Source organism: Chiroxiphia lanceolata, chromosome 6 (assembly GCF_009829145.1).
Source record: "Chiroxiphia lanceolata isolate bChiLan1 chromosome 6, bChiLan1.pri, whole genome shotgun sequence".
Lineage (NCBI taxonomy): Eukaryota > Metazoa > Chordata > Aves > Passeriformes > Pipridae > Chiroxiphia > Chiroxiphia lanceolata.
In genome coordinates, this window is record NC_045642.1 from 35,115,081 (window position 1) to 35,137,470 (window position 22,390).

At 36.9% G+C, this 22,390-nt stretch overlaps 1 protein-coding gene across 1 annotated transcript in view; it reads right to left on the reverse strand.

The window, feature by feature from the left end:
- Positions 1 to 1,054: 1,054 nt before the first annotated feature.
- The window catches only part of STXBP6 (syntaxin binding protein 6), a 99,454-nt gene continuing 78,118 nt past the window's right edge, over positions 1,055 to 22,390 (reverse strand). The window contains exons 5-6 of the mRNA XM_032691411.1: positions 7,560 to 7,717; positions 1,055 to 4,113 (exon numbers count right to left, since the gene is read on the reverse strand). Coding sequence (XP_032547302.1) covers positions 4,090 to 4,113; positions 7,560 to 7,717 — 182 coding nt within the window. The 3' untranslated portion in view covers positions 1,055 to 4,089. The remainder of the gene's footprint in view (positions 4,114 to 7,559; positions 7,718 to 22,390) is intronic.

Genomic DNA, 22,390 nt, shown 5'->3' on the forward strand with positions numbered 1-22,390 from the left:
CTAAACATACCAGTGTATCTTTTACTTAGAAATCCTAATATATTGAATCAGATATTGAATCAGCAACCATTCATGCTTGAGCTTTCTCCATGACTGAAAGATAACAAAGTCCCATCATCTTTTCCATAAATTATACACAGCAGCAAATTAGGCTGATAATGATTTATGAAAATCATAACGTCAATAAAAAAAATTATATCACAGTGAAATTGATCTAAAAAAATGTTCAGAAAATGAACCAAAAATTTTGTCTTTCTATCTTATAGGATAAATGTACAATAACAATGGAAAAGAACTGCCAAATAGTTATGTTCAACCTACAACAAAATGCTGTCCGATCAAATTAGTTTCTGATCCACCAGAGTTCTATTTATTTTAATGAAATGTTCATACAGTTTGGGCATTAAGCATGTATGGCATTCAACACTGATGGATAACATGCGTTCTAGCAAAACTTACCTAGTATCTACAGTAATTTAACCAGGTGACAATATTTGTCATTGAGACATTTTTGAGATTAGGAACTTAGGGATCACATTTAAGCATGAAAAAAGAGATGGCAGCAAAGTCAGTTCATATCAGATAAGATTATTCTGCAAGTAGACCTCATTCGAATCTAAGGGATTGCTTTTCTATGTATAGAAGAATTCTACCTTTCATTCTCACTGGGCAATTAAAGTTGCTTGTGCTTTGATAAAAAATTATCAGTAAAACTACATGGTCAAAAGAAAACATTAACAACTTGAGAATAAGCATTTCATAGCAAATTGAAAATAAATTAAGATAATTCTTTTTAACCTTTACAGCCTTTAGGTAGGATGCTAATTTTAACTTGTGTTAATTATTGTCTGGAATCTGCTTGGAAATGCAATGCTTCAATCTAGTTTCCACTACTTCTTTTTTAATTATAGTATTTTAGAAAAATTTTCATAATTACAGTGAAAACTAATCTTTATTCAGTTTTGCTAGAATGTAATATAACTGTGTTAGAACAAAATATTAAAATGTCATTTACAAATAAATATTTTGAATAGACAACTCAATCCAAGGACAGTTTTGTTTTCATCACAGTTGAAGTATTTAATGACAAAAATCATGGTTTCCAGTAGTGACTCAAGAGACCGGGTCCCACTTTTTTTTTTTTTTCACCCAGGATGGCACAAAATTTCTACATCTTTGAGAACTTTCAAGGAATTGGTTACAATATATACTAGCAAGTATTACAATTCTGGCAAATCATAGCAAAACCTACCTACCTTTAAGACCAATTTTTAGAAAGCACATTTTTGTTAATATTTCACATAATGCACAACTTTTGCTAGACACAAAAGTAGCCTTTTAAGACAGTTTGCAGTACAGCAGTCAAGTCTAACAATACATTATTTTTATTCTGTTCAGAACTTTAAAAAGATAAAGAAACTATTAATATTGTTACAATTTACAAGTACATTCTTTCATATGAAACATTAACCTGAATCCTAGTAATGTTATGTACATGACTATCTAATAATACTAGGTTGTATACACTACAAGTTAAGTTCCAGAAGGAAATTGCAATGCTATACGATTTACGTTTGGATAAACATTTATACACCTTGATTTTTTTCTAAAAACTACCAAATCTTGTACTTTAATGCAGCAAGAACGAAGTAAACAGACAAACCACTTCTCCTTAATTCAAGAACACTAAGTTACTTAGAATTCTCATAGTAAATGGCTTTTGATGGTTGGATTAAAGTCCTGAGTTATGATAAAAACCAATATACTTAACTGGAGGATACAAAAAAATAAAAAATTATGAAGAACTGTCAGTGGGACCAAAGCAATGCTTTAGTACAAACAGCCTGGAACTTAGCCAAGCAACTGTGACTTTGTCCTGCTCAGCTGATATTCATGTAAACACTTGAAATCTATGCCTTTTCATTGAATTTAGACAGGTATTTCTTTTCAAGTTTATCGGACCTGGGTTCTAGACATTTCTTCTAATTATTTGCAAGCTTAGAAGACCAGCTAGATGGCCAGCAGTTCCAACCTACTCGTTTTCTTCTCTCAAGACTCATGAGGTTAGCAGCAGAATATAGGTAAAAAAAGACTGGAAAATATTGATGACAGACGTTAGCTATGTGGTCAAAAATGTTAACTCCCTGACTGATTTCTAATGAATCTTTTTTTGTTGTTTGTTTAATAGCCTTACATTTTGTACCTAGCAGAAGTTTAATTTCTTATGAGCCATTGTTTTCCTGGTTTAATTTGCAGAAATACCCATAATCATTACAACAGTGTTCAGACATTTCCAGGGCATTAATACACATAACTCAACAGAGTGTTCAAACTTGTGTCGTTAACGAACCTGTTCTGATTTATAACAGAAGTGGCCAAATTCCATTTCACTTGATGGTTCTAGATTTGGTAATTGTTGGAGCTGGTGCTAAATAGATCTAAATGATCATATGGTACTACACAGATGACCCATTCTCTCAATTCCCAGTGTGAACTTAAATAAAAAGCTTCATATACAGCCATTTAAATTACAGGAAAAAAACCCCCAGATGTAAATCTGAATGCAATCAGCTAAGTTGAATGACAATATTTCCTAAAGCCAAGCATCTTTTTACAAAATGGGTATTCCAAGAGATTTTCAGTTATTTCAGCTTGCAGTAACTAAAATATTCTCAATTACTATGGTAGCTTTTATCTCTCTTATAAGCACTACTCTGAGGATTTCAGACTGTTACAAGTGTCATTAATAATGCAAAAATCCTATTCTACAATGAATACAGTACATTCATTCAATGGCAGCTTCTCTGGTAAGATGAGGACAAAAACGAAGAGCAGGCATTTTCAGAAGATGAAGGCTTTGTACCTTCTGCCAGGATTTCCTTTTCTAGCTTACCGGTTTAAAAAAAGAAAAAGCAGCATCTTTTTTCCTTTTTTTTTTTTTTCATTCTCAAAGCATATTAGAACATTCTAAAAATTTTAAGAAAACAGCTATGAAGGAAAAGGGTAACCTACTTATTTTTGTAAGAGAATACTGTGCATATATTGTATATAGTGAATACAGAACGAAGTAGAGTCACCCTTCTAGTGACAGCATACTGAAAGCTGAGACCCAATCTAGAAGTAGATTCTAATGTACCAAGACATGCTTTTTGAAAGCCTCTATACTGAAAATCAGACAACTAACTAACACAAATGTAATTCTAATCAGGACAATCTCTGAATGTTAAAAAAACCCTCTTACTGTAGAATTTATGAAAACAGATGTCTTGAAATAGTGCATTCTCATTTTCCCAGGCCTTTGCATTCTCATCTTCATAGGTCTTTAGCCACAGAATCACAGGTAAAAAGAAATGTTATTTTATAACAGATTGCTAAATTCTAGATTGTGTTTGAGGCACAGCTATGTGCGTATAGATGTAAAACTCACTTTTCCCTCTATTTTGAAACCTCAAGCATACATTCTTTAGGTTTCAGTATACTATTCAAATGATCAATTTGGAAGGGAAAATAGGAGTATGTAAAATGCTGATATGAATGAAATTCAGATATGCACTTCTGAATGCTGATGCACATGCAAAACTTCCTACATTGGGTAGAAGAAACAAGATTTTCTGTTTCCCAGGACAAAGCAATCTATTCTCCACTACAGCTACAACCCTCAGGTGCTTAATTCCAACATTCACATTCTGCTGATGCTACATAAAATGAAGAAAATTATACCTCTTCTTTGGATTTTATTTTCACGAGCATGTTCACAATCAGTTCAGTAATTTTGTACAACCAGGAAAGAATATTACTATTTTAATCCTGATCAGCTTGTCATTTGGTCCAGTTCCACTGCTTTCACTCCTGTAACAACTGAAATACAGGTAGAAAGTACTGCAGGACTGTGTAGCAATATTACAAAAGAGGAAAAAAAGTAAGTCAGAAAGGCAGAAATGCAACACTTCTTCCTGCACAGAAACTGAAAGAACGCATCTCCACTGAACTGGAAGGAAAAAAGCACACAGAAGACTGGATCTCCTGTAAAAGTTGCTGAATGTAGCCTTTTCAGTTTCTCTTGGGAAGATTTCAGCTTTGGGCAGTATCTCAGCATTTGTGCTTCATGGCAAGCTGAAAAAGACAGAAAAAATTAATTAAAGAAATATCACATGTAATGATAGCTATATCAAGCTAATGTGGCCAGTCTGATTGAGAAGAGTTTGTAAACCAAATTCTTCAAAAGATGTCTGAAATGCCTAACTTCTTTGCAAACAGATAGGCAGTCATTCCCTTTACTGTGACACATAAGCAAAGCTGCTGTGCTGAGGAGGCAGGATTTATCTGCTTTCAGATAGCTGTGTTTCCCAGTGTTCCCTTATTTTTCTCTCTGCGAGGAAGGCTAGAGCAAGACACCAGAAACAAAGACATGCTTAAAAGAACTGTAATTTTGACCTAAGGATCTTGATTGCTAACTACAATCAGAAATTCTACGCAAGTAATTGAAAACACCTATTCAGGAGGTGCCACTACATGATGATGAAAAACAAAGAACTGATTGCCCTTCCACCTCTGTAATTATCTAGTATTTCCATTTCAAATAATTAAAAAAATGGACTTAATTTGGGAATGAGAGGAAGAAGGAAGATGAAGTGAGTTAAATCCTGTATAAAATCTGTAGACAAACCGACTTTGCAAACCAAGTAGAGAGCTTAGGTGTAAGTTCCATATAACAAAAAATTGCTATCTGTAGATAATAGCATGCTAACAAAGCTGAATGAGTGAACCCTCTAGGAAGTTACCTAGAAAACAGAACTGGTAGAGGAAGTTAAAATGCCCTCATTTGCTGTTTCAACCGGTGAAATGCTAAAAAAAATTACTCCGATGTCATGCACCTTCCACCAGTCTCCATTATGTGTTTTGTATCTTAAAATAACCTGTCATATAGCTGAAGTAGAATCATGGAATTATACCATCACTCAGTTTGGGAAAGACCTCTAAGATCAGTGAGTCCAATTATTAACCTAACACTTCCAACTCCACCACTAAACCATGTCTCTAAGTGCCATCTACGTGTGTTTTAAACACCTCCAAGGATGGTGACTCCGTCACCTCCCTAGACAGCCTGTTACACTGTTTGACAACCCTTTTGCTCAAGAAATGTTTCCTAATATCCAATCTAAACCTCCCCTGGAACAACTTGAGGCCATTTCCTCTTGTCCTGTCATTTGGGAGAACATACTAACCCTCACCTTGTCACAACCTCCTTTTGGGTAGCTGTAGAGAACAAGGTCTCTCCTGAGCCTCCATTTGTCCAGACTAAACAATCCCAGCTCCCTCAGCTGCTCCTTGTGCTCCAGATTCTTCACCAGTTTCACTGCCCTTTTCTGAACACACTCCAGCACATCAGTGTCTTTCTTGTCATGAGGGGCCTAAAGCCAAATGCAGGATTCAGGGTGTGGTTTCACCAGGACTGAGTAGAGGGGGACAATCACTGCCCTGGTCCTGCTGGCCACACTGTTTCTGATACAGGCCAGGATGACATTGGCTCTCTTGGCCACCTGGGCACACTGTTGGGTCATGTCCAGCCAGCTGTCAAACAGCATCCCCTGATCCTTTTCTGCCAGGCAGCTTTCCAGCCACTCTTGCCCAGGCCTGTAGTGCTGTAGGGGATCACTGTGACCCAAGTGCAGGACCCAGAACTGTGCCTTATTGAATCTCATACTGCTGGCCTTGGCCCATCAATTCTGCCTGTCCAGATCCCTCTGCATTTCCTTTCTACCCTCCAGCAGATCAACACTCTTGCTCAGTTTAGTGTCATCTGCAAAATGAGAGAGAGTGAACTCCATTCCCTCATCCAGATTGTTGATAATTATATTAAACAGAACTGGTCCCAGTACTGAGCCTGGGGGACACCACTAGTGACCAGCTGCCAGCTGGATTTAACTCCATTCAACACCACTCTCTGAGCCTGGTCATCCAGATAGTTTTTAACCCAGTGCACCCATTCAAGCCATGGGAATCGAGTTTCTCCAGGAGAATGTGTCAAAGGCTTTACTAAAGCCTGGGAAGACAACATCCACAGCCTTTCCCTCATCCACTAAGCAGGCTGCGTTGTCATAGATGGAGATCAGGTTGGTCAAGCAGGACCTGCCTTTCATGAATCAGTGCAAGCTAAGCCTGTTTCCCCAGTTGTCCCACATGTGTGGCACGGTGTATGATGATATGCTCCATAACCTTTCCCCGGCCTCCAAGTCTACGGGACAGACTTGTAGTTCCTCAGACCCTCCTTCAGGTTCTTCTTGAAGATGAGTTTCACATACAGTTTTTGCAGAGTTTTATTTCTAATTATGGTACAGTACAATCTTTCCAAGATGGTATTTTTATTACAATATAGCATCCTTTTATTCTGAGATTTCTAAAATAAGATTTTCCTAACAAAATCAATTGAAAGAAGATTGTTTCTCAGCATGTCTCCATCTGTTGATGTTCTGCATATGTGGAAGATGAAAGGGCACACACAAATAAAACCTATTCAAATTTCAATCAGGATTCATAGCAGCCCAGATATCAGAAGCATTTTTCAATGAAGCAGCACTCTATACTTTATTCTAAAGCAGCAAACCCTTTGCCTTCTTTCCTAAAAGAGTGGTACCTGCTATTTATAGTTGGTTTGTTAAGCTAGCATAGTTATCATCACTGCAGGGAGGTGGGAGGCTGAGGAAGGTGGTGGGTCTTAGATGGAAGAGTTCAACAGCAGGTTTGTACCGTACCATACTCTAAATGGACCACAAAGTAGAGGATTATCCCAGGAAATATTAAAATAAGTTGCTTTGTGAAATTTTAAAGACTACATAAGACAGAGACTTGTACAGAACTGCAAGATACCAATCCAGGAATTTTAGTGTTAATGCAGTAGGTCAAGAATGTTTTGACACAAGCAGGATAAAGCCTGATGCCTGTACTAAGCAGCAAAACTATCAAACTTGTATGCTGCAAGAGTTGCTCATGTTCAGAAAACTTTTACCTTTTTTAAAAAGCATTGAAAGTATGCTGTGAATGTGCTGTACGGCCACCAAATGGAACGCAGAGGATGCCTAGAAGTTCTGGTACGAACATGGAAGCTCGGCATGTTTTTTCATTTGCATAAAGTACTATCAATATCTTCCATCAAAAGTAGGAAATGTACATACATTCCCCAGAGAACAATTCCTTAAAATCCTCATAAAAAAATACATTTTCAGAAACAGACAGTCATAGACCTATGTTGCTTATCAAAGGGGATTAGCAACAATTTCACTGTACTGCTGCACAAAATATGAGGAATAGTACCAAACAGTAGTGGGAAGATGGATTTGAAATATGCCTCAGGAAGGTGAAGACAGGTAGTTTCAATTCAAGTGGAAATGCAGTAAACCTCATATCTAGGCACAAAGGAACGTATTAACTAGAAATTTGCCAAGTGAGAAACTGTCAAGGAAAACAGCAAGCTGTTGTAAACAGTGACTGAATGAATTCTTCTCTTCTCAAACAATGTGTGACTCTAACCTACTGAGAATCATATCCTGACAAAATCTTACCTTATGTGCAGTTTCTGCAAACTGCTGAGCACTGTTTTTCAGCTCCTCTGTCTTTTCTTCTGCACGACCTAGCCTTTCACCACGCTCATTCAAGGCCTGGCTTGCCTTCTGTACTGCACTTGTCACACTGTCTGCTGCTGAATGGAGTATGCTGTTTCCTGCAACATCAAAAGAAATCATCAGAGAACTCAAGTATATATATGCTTGTATTAAATACAATTAATTTAATAATGTTCTAGAGATGATGTGCCATCTGCTAACTTACGATCTAGCTGCATTTTGGATAATGGGATAAATTGTTGTTTTCTCACTCAAACTGTATTATTAGTAAATTATAAACAAGTACCACAAAGCAACATAATACCTAGGGAATATATGGAAAAAGTCAACATAATTTAGGTATGCATTATCTTTTAAGCCTTACGCTCATACATCATTTCATCAGGAAGCTATTCTACTAGATCAATGAAATTGTTCACAAGTGCACACAGTTTCTTCACAACACAGATTAACTTTCTTTGGAAGTTGCACTGTTTCTCTAGAGAATAACTGAGTGACACTGCAGGACTTGTCTGTATGAAATCAATATTTTTTTCCATATTATAATTATTTTAATAATATTTCATTTACAAGTTAACCCCAGACACTACCACTACTGTTATTTTATGGTGTTCTAACCTATCTACCTTTAACCCATAGACCACTGGCCATGTTTCCTATGACAACATACTTTACTTAAATGTTTGTATTTCAAGGCCCATCAAGGTTCAATATCTTCTAAATTAAACTTGAGCTTTACCATTCAAATTAACTTTGCAGTTTCTCTGTTTCTTCTTCTACTGCTACACAGTGTAGCAGTTTTTTCAAGTTTTCAACAGAACTGTATTTCTCCTCCACATTTATCCTTTCAGTACAAACTGAAAACTCCTTAGAAAAAGTTACGTGTTATTAGTATGAACTAGTACACATTAAAATACAAGTAGGACAAAAACATAAAATTAAGTTATTGTGCCTTATCCTTTAATCTTTCCAGTGAAAGGACTAGTGAAAATTAAGTTTTTCACAATACAGTAGCTACCTGGTGTCTTTCAGAAGCTTTAAAACTTAATCTAACTTACAGGGAATTTGTTACTTAGAAATTTGTTGTCTAGACATACAGAACGGCACTGCAAGAGCCAGAAAGTCAATACAGATAACAGTATTAAACATTAGACACACTGTTGCTGTCAGTTTTCTAAACAGCTTTAAATATTGTAATAGCACAGAGCCTTTATAATCATAGAATCATCAAGGTTAGAAGAGATCTTCAAGATCATCAAGTCCAATCATCAGACCAGCACTACCACTGTAACTCCTAAACCACATCACTCGTCGCCAGATCCAGGCACCTTTTAAACACCTCCAGGAATGGTGACTTCACCACCTCCCTGGGCAACCTATTCCAATGCCTGACCACCCTAACAGTGAAAACATTTTTTCTAATATCTAATCTGAATCTCCTCTGTCTCACTTAAGGTCATTTCCTTTGGTCCTCTCACTGTAGGCACGGCACCTCCTTTCAGGAGGTTGTTCAACTTCCTTGCCAGCCTGGCAGTAAAAGAAGCAGAAAAGGCCTTAGCTCTGTGTAAGCCCTGTTTAGCAATAACAAAAACATTTCTACATTATCAACCTTGCGTTCAGCATAAATCCAAAACACAGCTCCGTAGTAGCCACCGTGAAGAAAATTACCTCTATCCCAGCCCAAACCAGCACACAGTTTCATTAGAAAAAAGAACAAAAGACCCATTCAGACCCATTTTACAAATAATAATCCTTTACTTAGAAACAGCAAACAAACAATGAATAGTGAAACTGAAGGTTGCCCTGAGTAGCCTGTGGAATAACAGTACAAGCTACACATGCAGGAATTCCTGAGATAAAGAAAATTGCCTTAAACTTTATTAAATTAAAACACAACAGTATTAAACTATGCAGGTGAGGGAGGGACTCAAGAACCTACACACAGTGACTCACAGATGATGAGTCAATCTGAAAAATACCAATAAAAAAGCATCCTGACTTCGTATATACCAATACTGTCACTTTTTTCACATCAGCAATTAAAAATAATGGATGTATAGGATGTGGAGCAGCTATAGGTTTGGAGTTTTTTTCTATTGTTGCATGGAACAAAGAGGTTGGATTTAGCAAAGAAATATAACAGCTGGCATTAATGTTGAGGAGATTAATATCTAACAATACTGTGAGCTGGAACTTAGCAGAAACAGAAATTAATTTTTTCAAGTGGTCTGTCTTCAGACACTGAGGAGTTTGATAATAAAACTAAACAATATACTGTTCACTTTCTTACATTAAAATTTTTCAGTCAATTGCTATTTTGTTCATAATTTGGTTGTTTAAAGGCAGGTTTTTTAGGAGATTACTTTGGCTTCTGTTCAGGCAGCTTTTCCAATAAACACGTGTTCTGGGCAACACTGCACTGGAAATAGTTTCCCTTTTTTGGTGGTGTGATCTAACGGCTTTAGCCTCTTGTACAGTGTTAGTTTTCCAGGATAAGATTTTTCAAAGCTCCCAACACTGAATTAACTCTGTTGTTGCTTTACGAGACCAAAAAGCTTTCGCTGAATTCAAAAGAAGTAGGCTACATGGAGAGCCTTAAACAACTAAGCATTTTTCTAAGTCTTAAAATGTGCTGGGAAGTAGAATTTAACACATTTCTGATCTTCTGTCAATGTCAATGGGAAACAGAACAAAAATATTCTCTATACTCCTGAAAATATTTGTGGATTTGTGGCCAAAGATTGGTATCTATTTCTTCACGCTATTTTCAGCAGAGAAGAAGAAACTTGAAAGTATGGCACAATGATAGTAATTGTTTTTCTCTCTAGTTAACACAACACTGCGTTCTCCACAGGTAAGCTATGCTGTATTTTCCTATGGGCAATGACTTGCTATTCTGAGACTGTTCTGAAGAACTGCTTTTGGACAATCTTTTCCAGTGAAATGTCCATAAAACAATAAAAAAAATCCATTCTAATCTATGAGCAACACAGAAACCCACACGTCAGTAGTCCATGGAATTTCATCAGTGTATTTCTAGAGCATGTGTAGGTGGTTGCTGGTATGACTGACTATGCCTCATCCTTATATTAGTATCACTGCAAGAATAGCAACACTGTTACTGGATGTATTAGACAATCAGTCCTATGAATAAATCATCTACAACCTGCAAAACTTTTAAGCTGTTTTTCAGGAGGTAACTACTGTGATTCAAAATATCCCGAGAACTTTTCTCTATGTTCATGGAATTTTTATGGATTTCAGTAAAGCTTTCGATACTGTCTCTCATGGTATCCTTCTGGACAAAATGTCCAGCACACAGCTGGATAAACATGTCATGCGACGTGTGCAACTGGCTCACAAGTCAGGTGCAAAGGGTAATAGTGAATGGGGTAACATCAGGCTAGTGATCTATCACTAGTGGGGTTCCGCAGGGCTCCATTTTCAATGTCTTCATAAATGACTTTGATGTAGGACTTGAATGTATACTAAGTAAGTTTGCAGATTGATATTAAATTGGGAGAAGCTGTTGATTCACTTGAAAGCAGACAGGCCCTGCAGAAAGAACCTATCACCAACCATATGTTTAACAAGACAAGTGTCGGATTCTGCATCTGGGATTGGGCAATGTGGATGTATGTGCAGACTGGGGAACAAGATGTGCAGAGGAGCATCGTGGAAAGGTCCTGGTCAATGTCAAATTAAATCTGACCCAGTGGTGCCCTAGCTGCCAGGAGGGCCAACCATGTCCTGGGAGCATCAGGCAAAGCATCACCAGCCAGTTGAGGGAGGGGATTGTCCTGCTTTGCTCTGCACTGGGGCAGCCTCACCTTCAATACTGTGTGCAGTTTTGGGCACCACAACATAAGAAGGACATTAGGCTATTAGAGAAAGGAGGGCAACGAAGATGAAGGGCCTTGAGGGGAAGACATGTGAGGAGCGGTTGAGGTAATTTGGTGTGTTCAGCCTCCAGGAGACTGAGGGGAGACCTCACTGCAGTCTACAACTTCCTTGTAAGGGGAAGCAAAGGGACAGGCACTGATCTCTGCGGTGATCAGTGACAGAATGGCATGAAGCTGTGTCAGGACAGATTTAGGTTGGATATCAGAAAAAGGTTGTTCACCCAGAGGGTGGCTGGGCACTGGAACAGGCTTCCCAGGGAAGTAGTCACAGCACCAAGCCTGACAGAGTTCAGGAAGCGTTTGTACAACACTCTCAGGCACTTGGTGTGACTCTTGGAAATGGTCCTATGCAGGGCCAGGAGCTGGACTTTGATGGTCCTTGTGGGTCCGCTTCCAACTCAGGATATTCTACAATTCTAGCTGTATCAGAGTGTCCTAGTTATACAGGCCAGTTTATGTGGGTATAACCAAAACTGTGTATTCCACACCCTTTATTTAATTTCTGATGGACTGTTAATAAATGGATTGTTTGCAGCAGCTGCCCAGGGCACACCTGACACCTCAGGCTACAAGTTGGGCAGGGAGTGTTTCATTGTCTTCACACCAATGACTCAGCTGTGATAAATCTCTCCAGGGGGGGCATTAGCACCTTCACACCCAGCCTGAGGGGTCATCTCTGCTAATGGGCCATACTGGACTGGCATAATAGGGAGCTACAATGTCCTAGACCATCAAAGACTCCAAAAATATCCCACGACTCATAGAGTTAAATCACCCATTGTGAAACTTCCTGCCCTGGGGGAGGTACTGCCCTGAACCTGAGTATATATCATCTTGGGAGTTTTGGGACTTCTGGTACCACTCATTGGATCCAGAAGAGTACCAGAACTTCAACAGGACTGCCACCATTACTTTAATAGAACTGTGGCCATCATCTGCACCAACAGGCTTCCTTTTCCTTTTACTTTGCCTCCAGGGGACCACGTGGTGCTCAGCACAGGGGCCAATGAACACTGTTCTGTTCTTGTCCCAAGGTGCGGAGTTATGCATCTGTCTTTGGTGATTAAAACCAGTTTTTCTCTGTATCACTGTATTTATTGTAGTCTTTTTAGTAAATTGTAACTCTGACTTGAATCTCTCGAGCTGGGTTTTTTTCTCCCGTCGGTTTACTTTAAAAGCACACAGATGGTCTTTCATCCCATGAAATCAGGTGACATTGCTTTAGGACTTTTATGCACTGTGAAAAGTACACACTTTAGCCACCATACCTAATACCTGAAAGATATAGGAGTACTATAATCAGTCAAGCATGCAAAGAAACTAATTGGTCTCTAGAGGTACCATTACTTAGATTGCATGACTTGTTTCATCACACTTTCATAAAAGGTTCATCGCATTCTCTATTAGCCATATCAAACATATTTCAGTTCAATGCAGGGATGTACCTGTACATTAATGAAAAGACTCTACAGTGACTGCACTAACCTGCTACAATGGAGGCATGTAATACAGTGTATTTGTCAACAGATCCATACTTCTTAATCAGGTAAGTGACTTCAAAAATTCTGTGTTTGCTATTTAAGCAGCATATTTAAAATTACCACTTTTTACTACCACATAGGCTGAAATAAAGTTGTGGCTCACGAGTAAGAATGAAGACTGAGTAAGAACTGGTCAAGGTCAGGATGAAGTCAGTCAAGAGCAATGGTTTGAACACATCAAATGAAAAATGGAGTGTCTGGCCTGACTGACTGGCTATGCCAGAGGAGATGCCCTCAGGGTAATCCAGGAGCTGTACATTTAAGGGCAATATCTTATCACCATCTCCATCACCCAGGACTATGTTTATGTCTGAATGTTTGTTCAGACAAGAATTCAACTGCCTAGAAATGGATTTTTTTTTTTCCCCAAGGAAAAGGGTAAAGAGGAAGTTAAAAGTTTCGCTAATCTGAAAGTTACTTCTAAACTGTCAAGGTTCAGGTGACTCCCAAATATTAGGTATATTCAGCAATCAAAATAATATATTTTGTTAGAAGAAAGAATTATGCCACAAAACAAAAGAAAATTAACAGCTACTCATTACTGCAACACTGTGCTGAAGACAGGAAGGCAAATCTCTTCCACTGATAAAATTGTCATCAAAACTGCTCACAACAAGGAACATCTGTGCCTGGAATGATCCCCCAGAAACACTGCAATAATAATAAAGGACTAAGTGAACTCTAGGTATCTAACTCGGGAAGCTTAAGTATTTCAAACTCAGCATATTTCGACTGGTGACGTTCAACTGATGGTGGCACTTCACACATTGACAAGCTGCCTCTTCTTCTTGAGCACATTTGTTTTGTTAAAATCATCATTACCAGAGCTACAGTTCCTAGACTAAAATTAGCTCAAGGTTTTCCATCACTTCTGTAACATAAGAGCTGATCCTAAAGACCCACAGGACAAACACGTTCTTCCCCTTCTTCTTCATCCCTCTCACCACCCTGCCAGCTGAATGTTAAGACATGCTTTCACATGCTTTGGTGCTATGCTGACAGCCTCATTTAAGAGCTCTTTTGAATAAAAGAAGGCCTGCTAAAAAGATCCAAACAGAAAAAAGATTTCTGACCTCTCAAACAACCATGTGAAAGACTTATTAAACAGCTCGAGATAATAAGTAGAAGATTACAAAAACAGTACTTCTGTGATTGTAATCCTATAAGATAATACCCTTTTACAATTTAATGAAATCTCATATCATATGAATGGAATGTTCTCTAGATAATTTCAATATTTAAATTATCATCCAGAAAGGATGACTAAATGATCTGAAAGACTGAACATTCATTAAAAGTAGAATCTTTACTGGATTTATTAATTTAGTTATAACTTTGAATACTTGAACCTGAATATCAACTTTTCAATTTATCTTTTGAGGATAAGTTCCCAACTTAAATTTAAACCATAAAATCTAGAAGTCTCCTAGCTCAGCCTGGACAGAAGGATTTCAGTGGACTTTCACCTTCTTTGAAAGCAAACAAAATGCTTCTATAGGTCTTTGCACCTGAATCTGTAAAGTTTATGGCCTTCAAAAGAAGCATTAGTTACCAAGTCTGGTAACTGCTATGATACAGGTGGTACATATTCTGCACTTAATTTTGCTTTTACCAATCATGCAACATTAAGAGTTGCTGTACTCTCAAGTGACAGATCAATGGTTTCACCTTTGTAAAAATCTGATTCTGTGCAGGAAAGTAACACAGGCTTCAGAGTAAGAAGTGATCTAAAATTACGACTGCACTAGTTTCCTCTGTATTGATGTGGTAGGCAATTTCTTCTAACACAACTGGATCTTTTAATATCCATTAATACCAATAGTGACCAAGAACAGCTGTAAATATAAAATGTAAGCAAATATTGCATATTATTTTGATGCAGAAAGACTTCTAGATTAAAAATTCATCTAATCTGATATTTTGTCCAAAGCACATAAGACAGAAAAAAGAAAAAAACCCAGTAGATTATAATCACTCTTTAAATCTCAGATTTTGCTCCATACTTTTCAGTATTCCTGATTTGCAACATCTGAAACAAAGCCTATAATAATCATTCTAGTAATATAGAATATTTTATACTGCAGCATGTTCTAATATAACAGTTTGTCACTTCATTGCTTCTGAATGTTATTTACATCTGCATACATTTATTTTTATATGTCTGCAATCTTGTACTTTTAAGGCCAAAAAAAGGTAAATGTATCATCCCTCACTCTCATATGAAGAAAAAAGCATATTTTATTACTGCTATGAGTTAAGTAATACCTATAACCCTGGGAGTTAAACAGATGCTTCCAAGTTATTTCTAACAATAACAAACAATACCTTGTGAATCATAACATTATACTTTTAAAAAGGTCCTACCAATTATAGAGCATGTAGGAGGCAAAACAATAATCCTAATTGTTCAGCACCTTCATCAGCAAGCAAAGAAACCAGATAAGCCTTATTGACAACAGAGACCAGTTTCTTCCTGTGCTCTCATTAGCCATGTCAGCTCCTTAGATTTACATGGTATATTTAAGTGGGGAAAAAACAAAAATCAGTCTAGTGGGTAACAGCTCACTTTTTGTTTTAGCCTTGGGTTTGTCCTATTTACCATAAAGAAAGCTAAAAAAGAAAGCTACACGCTCTTTCTGTATTGACTGACTGAAAAATGTGTCTATATTTCAGATTCCTGCAGCCTACGCAGCCATTCCAGATGTGGACAGCTAGTTATCCAGGTCTTGCAAATAATAGTCACAACTGCACTCAGAAGAGGCTGCAAAGTCTACCTGAGGACTCGAGTAAATGCTCTGATTTCAAGACTGTTATAACTAGATTATGGATAGTATTCTACTTACTAGCAAAATTACGCTTGACTCGTCTGCATAAGCTTTTTTGTCACAACTTTGTGAAAATGTTCTAAATAAGAAACTGATGGAATAAAATTTCTCCACTTTTGCACCACTACCATGGATGAACCATGTAGAGTAATCATAGGTGCTCAAGAACCAAATAACTTTGAGCTGAAGTTCACTGTGGTCCCAGAAGGGGGATAAGGGAAGTCTCAAAGATACTCCTGACCTTAAGTCATGAGGAATGGAAGGATACGCTACTAAAAACCTGTCTAGGTCAGACTAGCAATGACTTTCCTAAATGGTAGCCCTGAGTCAACACCCGGGAGAACTTTACCCTCTGTACTTTCCTGCCCAGACCTATAGCCAGCTTTTAAAACATTATGTTAGCACTAGCCCTTTAAAGAAGGAAAGAGGGAAGAAGAAAATGAAGAAAGAATAGTGTTTTACAGGTATGCAATGGAGGATATGTACTGGTAATGAAGACAAATTTCTAACAGAATGAAGAGATGAGACAAATGCCACTACAAATCTGTTCATGCCTGATAGCAACACAGGATCCATCAGAATTAGCCAGGATAATGGTCTTTCAGTAGCTTGGATCAGCTTCTAACCTTCAATAATGGGAAAGTTGAGTGATCTTGGGAATTATCATTTCAGATTTGATTCCTCCCTGGGAATCAGCACAATGTGTCCATACCAAGCATCTTCTCTTCTCAAGATGTTTTACAGCTGCACAGATGCAATGCAATAAAGTCTACAGCAAGTTAAGGTAATGTACGATACATCTGGTTTGCGTTTATGAGTGAGTTTAAATACTGTGAAGAGAAAGACCGAAAATCAATAACTATCTACTTAGAAAATTACTTCATGCCACATGGGCATTCTGAAACAATCCTTTATAAGTAATTCTGACAGCAAAAAAATCCACACTGGCGTACGACATCATCAAGACTACATACTGTGTTCTATTTCTTAGTATTTTGTATTACACAATAATGCTAATACATGAATATCAAAATATCAATTCATTGCAACTAATATTTATGGATTATTTTTCAAATGGCTAAGTAGCCTGGAAGAAATTTTTCTCTTTATCTGCTACTTAGACTGATGGTCTACAATTCTGTATTTTAAATTCATCTCTTCCGTGTTAGAAATCTAACAGTTTAGAAACCTGGAAGGTCAGCCATATTCAAAGGTAGGTTGAATTGTGAAAACATAAGCCAGGAGGAAAACAAGTTTTTCTCAGTTTTGTATGCCCCTCTACTATTGAAAGGAGGCAGTTTGAGCGGTTTTTCCCACTCAAACTGAGTTTTTTAAAACCACTACAGTTCAGAAGACCGAAATGTAAACACTAATGAAATTTCTCCTATTTATGACAGACTACAACATACTAAGTTTAGAATGATATTTGTAATGGAAACAATGCTGGACAACAAGGACAAGATAATTCATACTTTCTATTTACTTCATTCAGATGTATAGTAAGTCATTGTCTTATGACTTTGATAGGGACTGATAATGAAAACAACATATAGAGGACTTTTATCCAAAAGATCAAGAAGTGATTTATTAGACAGGTCCAGTCCTATCCTTTCTGACAGACACTGGAAAGAATAAAATTAAAAGATAACAAAAAGATAACTCTGAAAAAAATGTCCAGCAATTCATTAAGCACCAGATAGCTGTGAGCAATGCAATCAAATGAGCTAGTGGCTGTGTGAAATTACAAACGAGATGAGGTCAATGATTGGAGAACTGTCATTAAGAAAACCTGTTATTTAATGCTTCATTTGAGTTTTCTTGTCTCATGCAGCCTAAGAATTTATGCCAATTTATTCACAAGGGGTTTAAGAAGCTCAGAAATATTGTGAATGGATCTGGATTCACACAAATATGTTCCATAGAGGTATTTTGAATAGTTATTACTATTGATGCACCACTGGTATTCACTTTCCAGACTGGGAAAATGCTGCATTAAATGAAGTAACAGTGAACTAAACAAGGAAACATAAGAAATACTGGGTGGCAGGAACAGAAAAGGAGGATTTTAGTTTTTGAAACAGCTGGGCATTCAGGTGGTGAATTTTCCCTTTTAGAGATTTCATTTGCTATCAGCCAAGGCTGTTTTTTCTTTTTTTCCTTTTTAAAAGAAACAGAGAAGCAATTCTGCTTACATTTCTAATAGTTCTGAGGTCATTATGAAGATGGACAATCACCTTTCCACATCAGAAATCAACTAAATCAAGAAAGTTTGATACACGACGAAAAACTCTGGCTGGTCTGCACGGTTACACACAAAGGTGACCAGAAGATACTTTCACCAATCAATTAATGCACAGCAGCACAAAACAGAACTAGCATCCATCTCATTTTAAGCAAGAACTGATGAATTCCAAATGCTGTAAAATATATATTTGAAACCAAACTTATGTTTTATCCATACAGAAACATATCTGTATATGTATAAAATATTGAGTATGTGTAAATCAGACTTATACTTTCAAAATCTATTAAAAACACTGAACTAATTAAGCTGGGCAAGCTGAAATAGTAGAAGATACCTCAGTAAAACAAATCAGGGTAAAACTGGTAGAGAATAGCTTTGCCACCATGATCATAAATTACAATCAAGATAAATTTCACCTCTAGGTAAGAAGCACCTCATTAAGTCCTTGAGGTGGGGTTACAGGACTAACAAACCGAATATGTCATAACTCAGGTGTGCTTAGACCAATCAATCAGTAAAGAAGGGAAACATTAACTTTTCCTCAGCTTACTTATCAACAACTTTCTTTAGAGAAGCACAGCAAGTATCACCTACCTGCAGTGAACATTTGAAACATGTTGCAAACTTCTTATCAATGTCATCATTAGTTTATGAGTCCAGGTAGTTGTAGTTCATCTTAACTACAGTAACTTTATAGCTGGAGGATGTGATCTCCAGCATTCATTCACTGTAAAGCAACATAGGACCCGGGCAAGTTTTCCTTGCCATAGGTATCACTATGTGCTGCCTCCTGGAATCAGATTCACAGCATGAATGACACGCAGAAACTGACTTCTCTATTAAGTTTATTTTTACAGGCAGTTCGCTTTCATCCACAAAAGCACTTTTTCAAGCAGAACTCTAATGCACCAAACCTGACAATGCAGTAACTTTTAAGTCACAATTAGCAATACATTCAGTTTAAATGCAATTTGCTCGGAAAAAAATTAACATGGCAGAAACACAGCGAAAACACACAAATGTACGGCTCAAAGGTGCTGGAATGCACTACAAATAGGATAGCAGTTCAGTAGAACTGCATTATAAACCAACTCTGTTTTATTTACAGAGGAGAGAAGTAAATAGAATTGCCACAAGGGAGCAGACTAGGAGTCTGGCTGGCTGCATGCGTTAACACCTTCTCAAAGGGACTGCAACAGGCAAACGATGTAACTACAGAAAGTCATCCTCTAAGCCTCAATAATTACTAGTTTGTTTGTTATCAGAAGGACAAGAGAATAACAGATTACTTACAATCTTTACTCATTAAAAAAAATTCACTATATGGTATTAACATTCCTGCCTCCCTGCCTCCAAACCACAGTATTGAAGTTTAAAGTTTAGTCAAAATTACTGAAATTATAATAAATAATGTCTGGAGATATATAGCACAAGGATTATGAGTCGAATGGACAGGTCACAAATGTCTTTCAGAAAAACTTTTCTTCTCCCGTTAATGTTCCTAAATACTGGCATTGATGCCAGGACAGGGATATTACTGTATACTACATATTGGCTATAATTAAGGAAATATCTAATTAGGTATCAATTTCATATTACCATAACCCTTTACTTGCTTTCCAAACTGAGGAATTTACTTAAACTTGAAACTTTAAATTCTAATCTAATACATTTGTAAATTAATGTTAACTTAGGTAATATTTCAATAATAATATTTATACTTAATTGAAAGTCTAACCAACCAGGAACTTTCAGAATCAGTAATTACTACCAAAGCACAGAACTCCAATTTGGCTCTGTAAACATCAAAATCAAACAACTTGATGCAAAAAAAAACCCCACAAAACCACTACTATGGAAAACAGCAACATTCTGCCATCTTGACAGTAACTTAGACCTTCATTCTTCCGAAAAGGTAAGTAAATATGTTGCTTAATGCTTTCTACATTATCTTGTCTCAGTTGCACATATCAAAAAAGGAACCAACCTTTACTAAGTCCCTTCTCATTTTATGTACCCCTACAGATTTTACAAGAACATATTGTACTTTTTTTCTTACAAGATTCCCATTTTAGAAAGTTAATTTAGAGCTCTGATTATATGCAATATCTCTATGGAAAAAGTATTTAACTATTGTCATCCATTGTGATCTTAACACATGGCTTTTATGCTTAAGATAACTAAAAGGCTTTTATGCTTAAGATAACTAAAATACAACCAGTTAAATAAGAAAAAAAATTACAAAGCAGAATAATCTTGACACGAATATGCAGGGCAAAAAAGCAAGCATCTGTAATGGTCTTTAGCAGCAGAAAATTAATTTCTAATATTTCAACCTTTAGCAGCAGAAAATTAATTTCTAATATTTCAACTTCTAGACTGACAAAACCTTTTTTTTTTTGGTGAAATTCATTTGCATCAGAATTAATTTACAAGTGAAAGTCTGTAAGAATAGTATGTTCAATGTCTATCAGGTAAGAACTGAAATGAACAACCAACTACCAGGTATTTGACAGGACAGAGGGGAGCAATTGTCTTTCTTCCCATTCAAACTCACAGAATCACAGAATGGCCTGGGTTGGAAGGGACATTAAGAATCATCTAGTTTCAACTCCCCTGCCACAAAAACCAATGCCACCCACTAGATCAGGATGCTCAGAGCAATTTCTAATGCAATTTTTTGTTCATCTCCTTTAGTCAGTCATTAATCTTGCTCAGTACAGTAAACACCACTGTATGTTTACCAGGTCTTATATGTAGTAAGCCAAACGAGTCAACACTGTATGGGAAAAGTACTCATTACTATTCTTGCACTGGCAATACATTCTTGGAGGAAAAAAGAATGTTCCATTAATAATTCCTGCTAACTGTCCTATAGAAAAGGTTACAGAGGCATTTTGATTAATTCAGCAGAACAACTATTAAAACCGAAGCACATAGGTAATACAAAGCTTAAAGCAAATGCATTTCTAATATGTATCTAAAGGTGGCAGTAACTGTTTGTTCTTATTATAGGCCCAGAATTAAGCTTTGAAGAGCTTCAATGCTGTATATCTCAAGGTTCTATCCAGAACTGAGGGTCAAATCCATCCTCAATGCCAGTTGAATGTTATGTCAACAATCAAGTTGTTCTAATGAACACAACCTCTTAAGTGACAGAATTTCTGTACACTGGCCATCTCTAAACTTTGCTTTTTATATTACTGACATAAAGCAACACAACCTGATTAACATGGCCACCAAACAACAACATAACACAAAGATACTCCAAATTAGACATATTCCAGTATCAGAATCTATATGTTAAAAAGATACAAAAGAGGAAAATATTTTCTACCTCAGTCAAAAAGCCCTCTAGCCCCAAATGCCTTTCTTTCCTGTGTAATATAACATCCATAATGCACATAAACTATGGAGAGGGCTCACCTAAATTCTAAACAAAAGACAAGCTTGAAATATTTGTACAAGACATTAGTGGGAGGAATCTTACTTGACTTAACTTGACGTTGTTCTTTGTTCTCAGAATTAGCACCCACGCCTTCAATCGGTTCTCATTGCTGTAATTACTGATGTCATTAATCAAGTTATAGAAAACAGTCTAGCCTATTTAACTTTGCAGACATTATCCTTACAAGATACTCAAATGAAAATAAGGCAAAAAATGATTTTGAAGAAGAAGAATCAGGGGCAGGACTCTGGTCCTCTGGTCCATAGGGGGAAGTGTGTGTGTGTGTGTGTGTGTGTGGGAGGAGGTAAAAGGAGGAAGGTCATGAAGAAGATCTGCAGTTCCACAGGAACACCCTTATTTACTTCCAGCTAAGCACATCCTGCAGAAACGGGAGCAGCATGAATTTCACTTTCTTCACTCTTACCCTTTAGGAAGTAATAAGGCTCAATAAGTAAGTTTGTGAACAAACCCCTTTATGTTCTTTCATCTTCAGTTCCACTTGGGAAGAAGTGTTCTTTGGTGGCATTTTTTTTTATTTTAAAATATGCATTAGCTACAAGATATACATTACATATATGATGTGCATATCTATATAGTTGCTTACACGAGCATGTGGGTGTATGCACATATATATGTATTCTAAAAATTATTTTTTAAAAATTTTGTAGAGTATCTGGAGTTAAACTGGCTAACTATCCAAAAAAACCCCGAAACGCTACTTTTCACATCCCCCAGAAAGTTCACAAGAATATTACTTAAAACATAAATGCTACCTTGGTAGAGGGGATGAAGAGACAAGCCTCTTCTGAA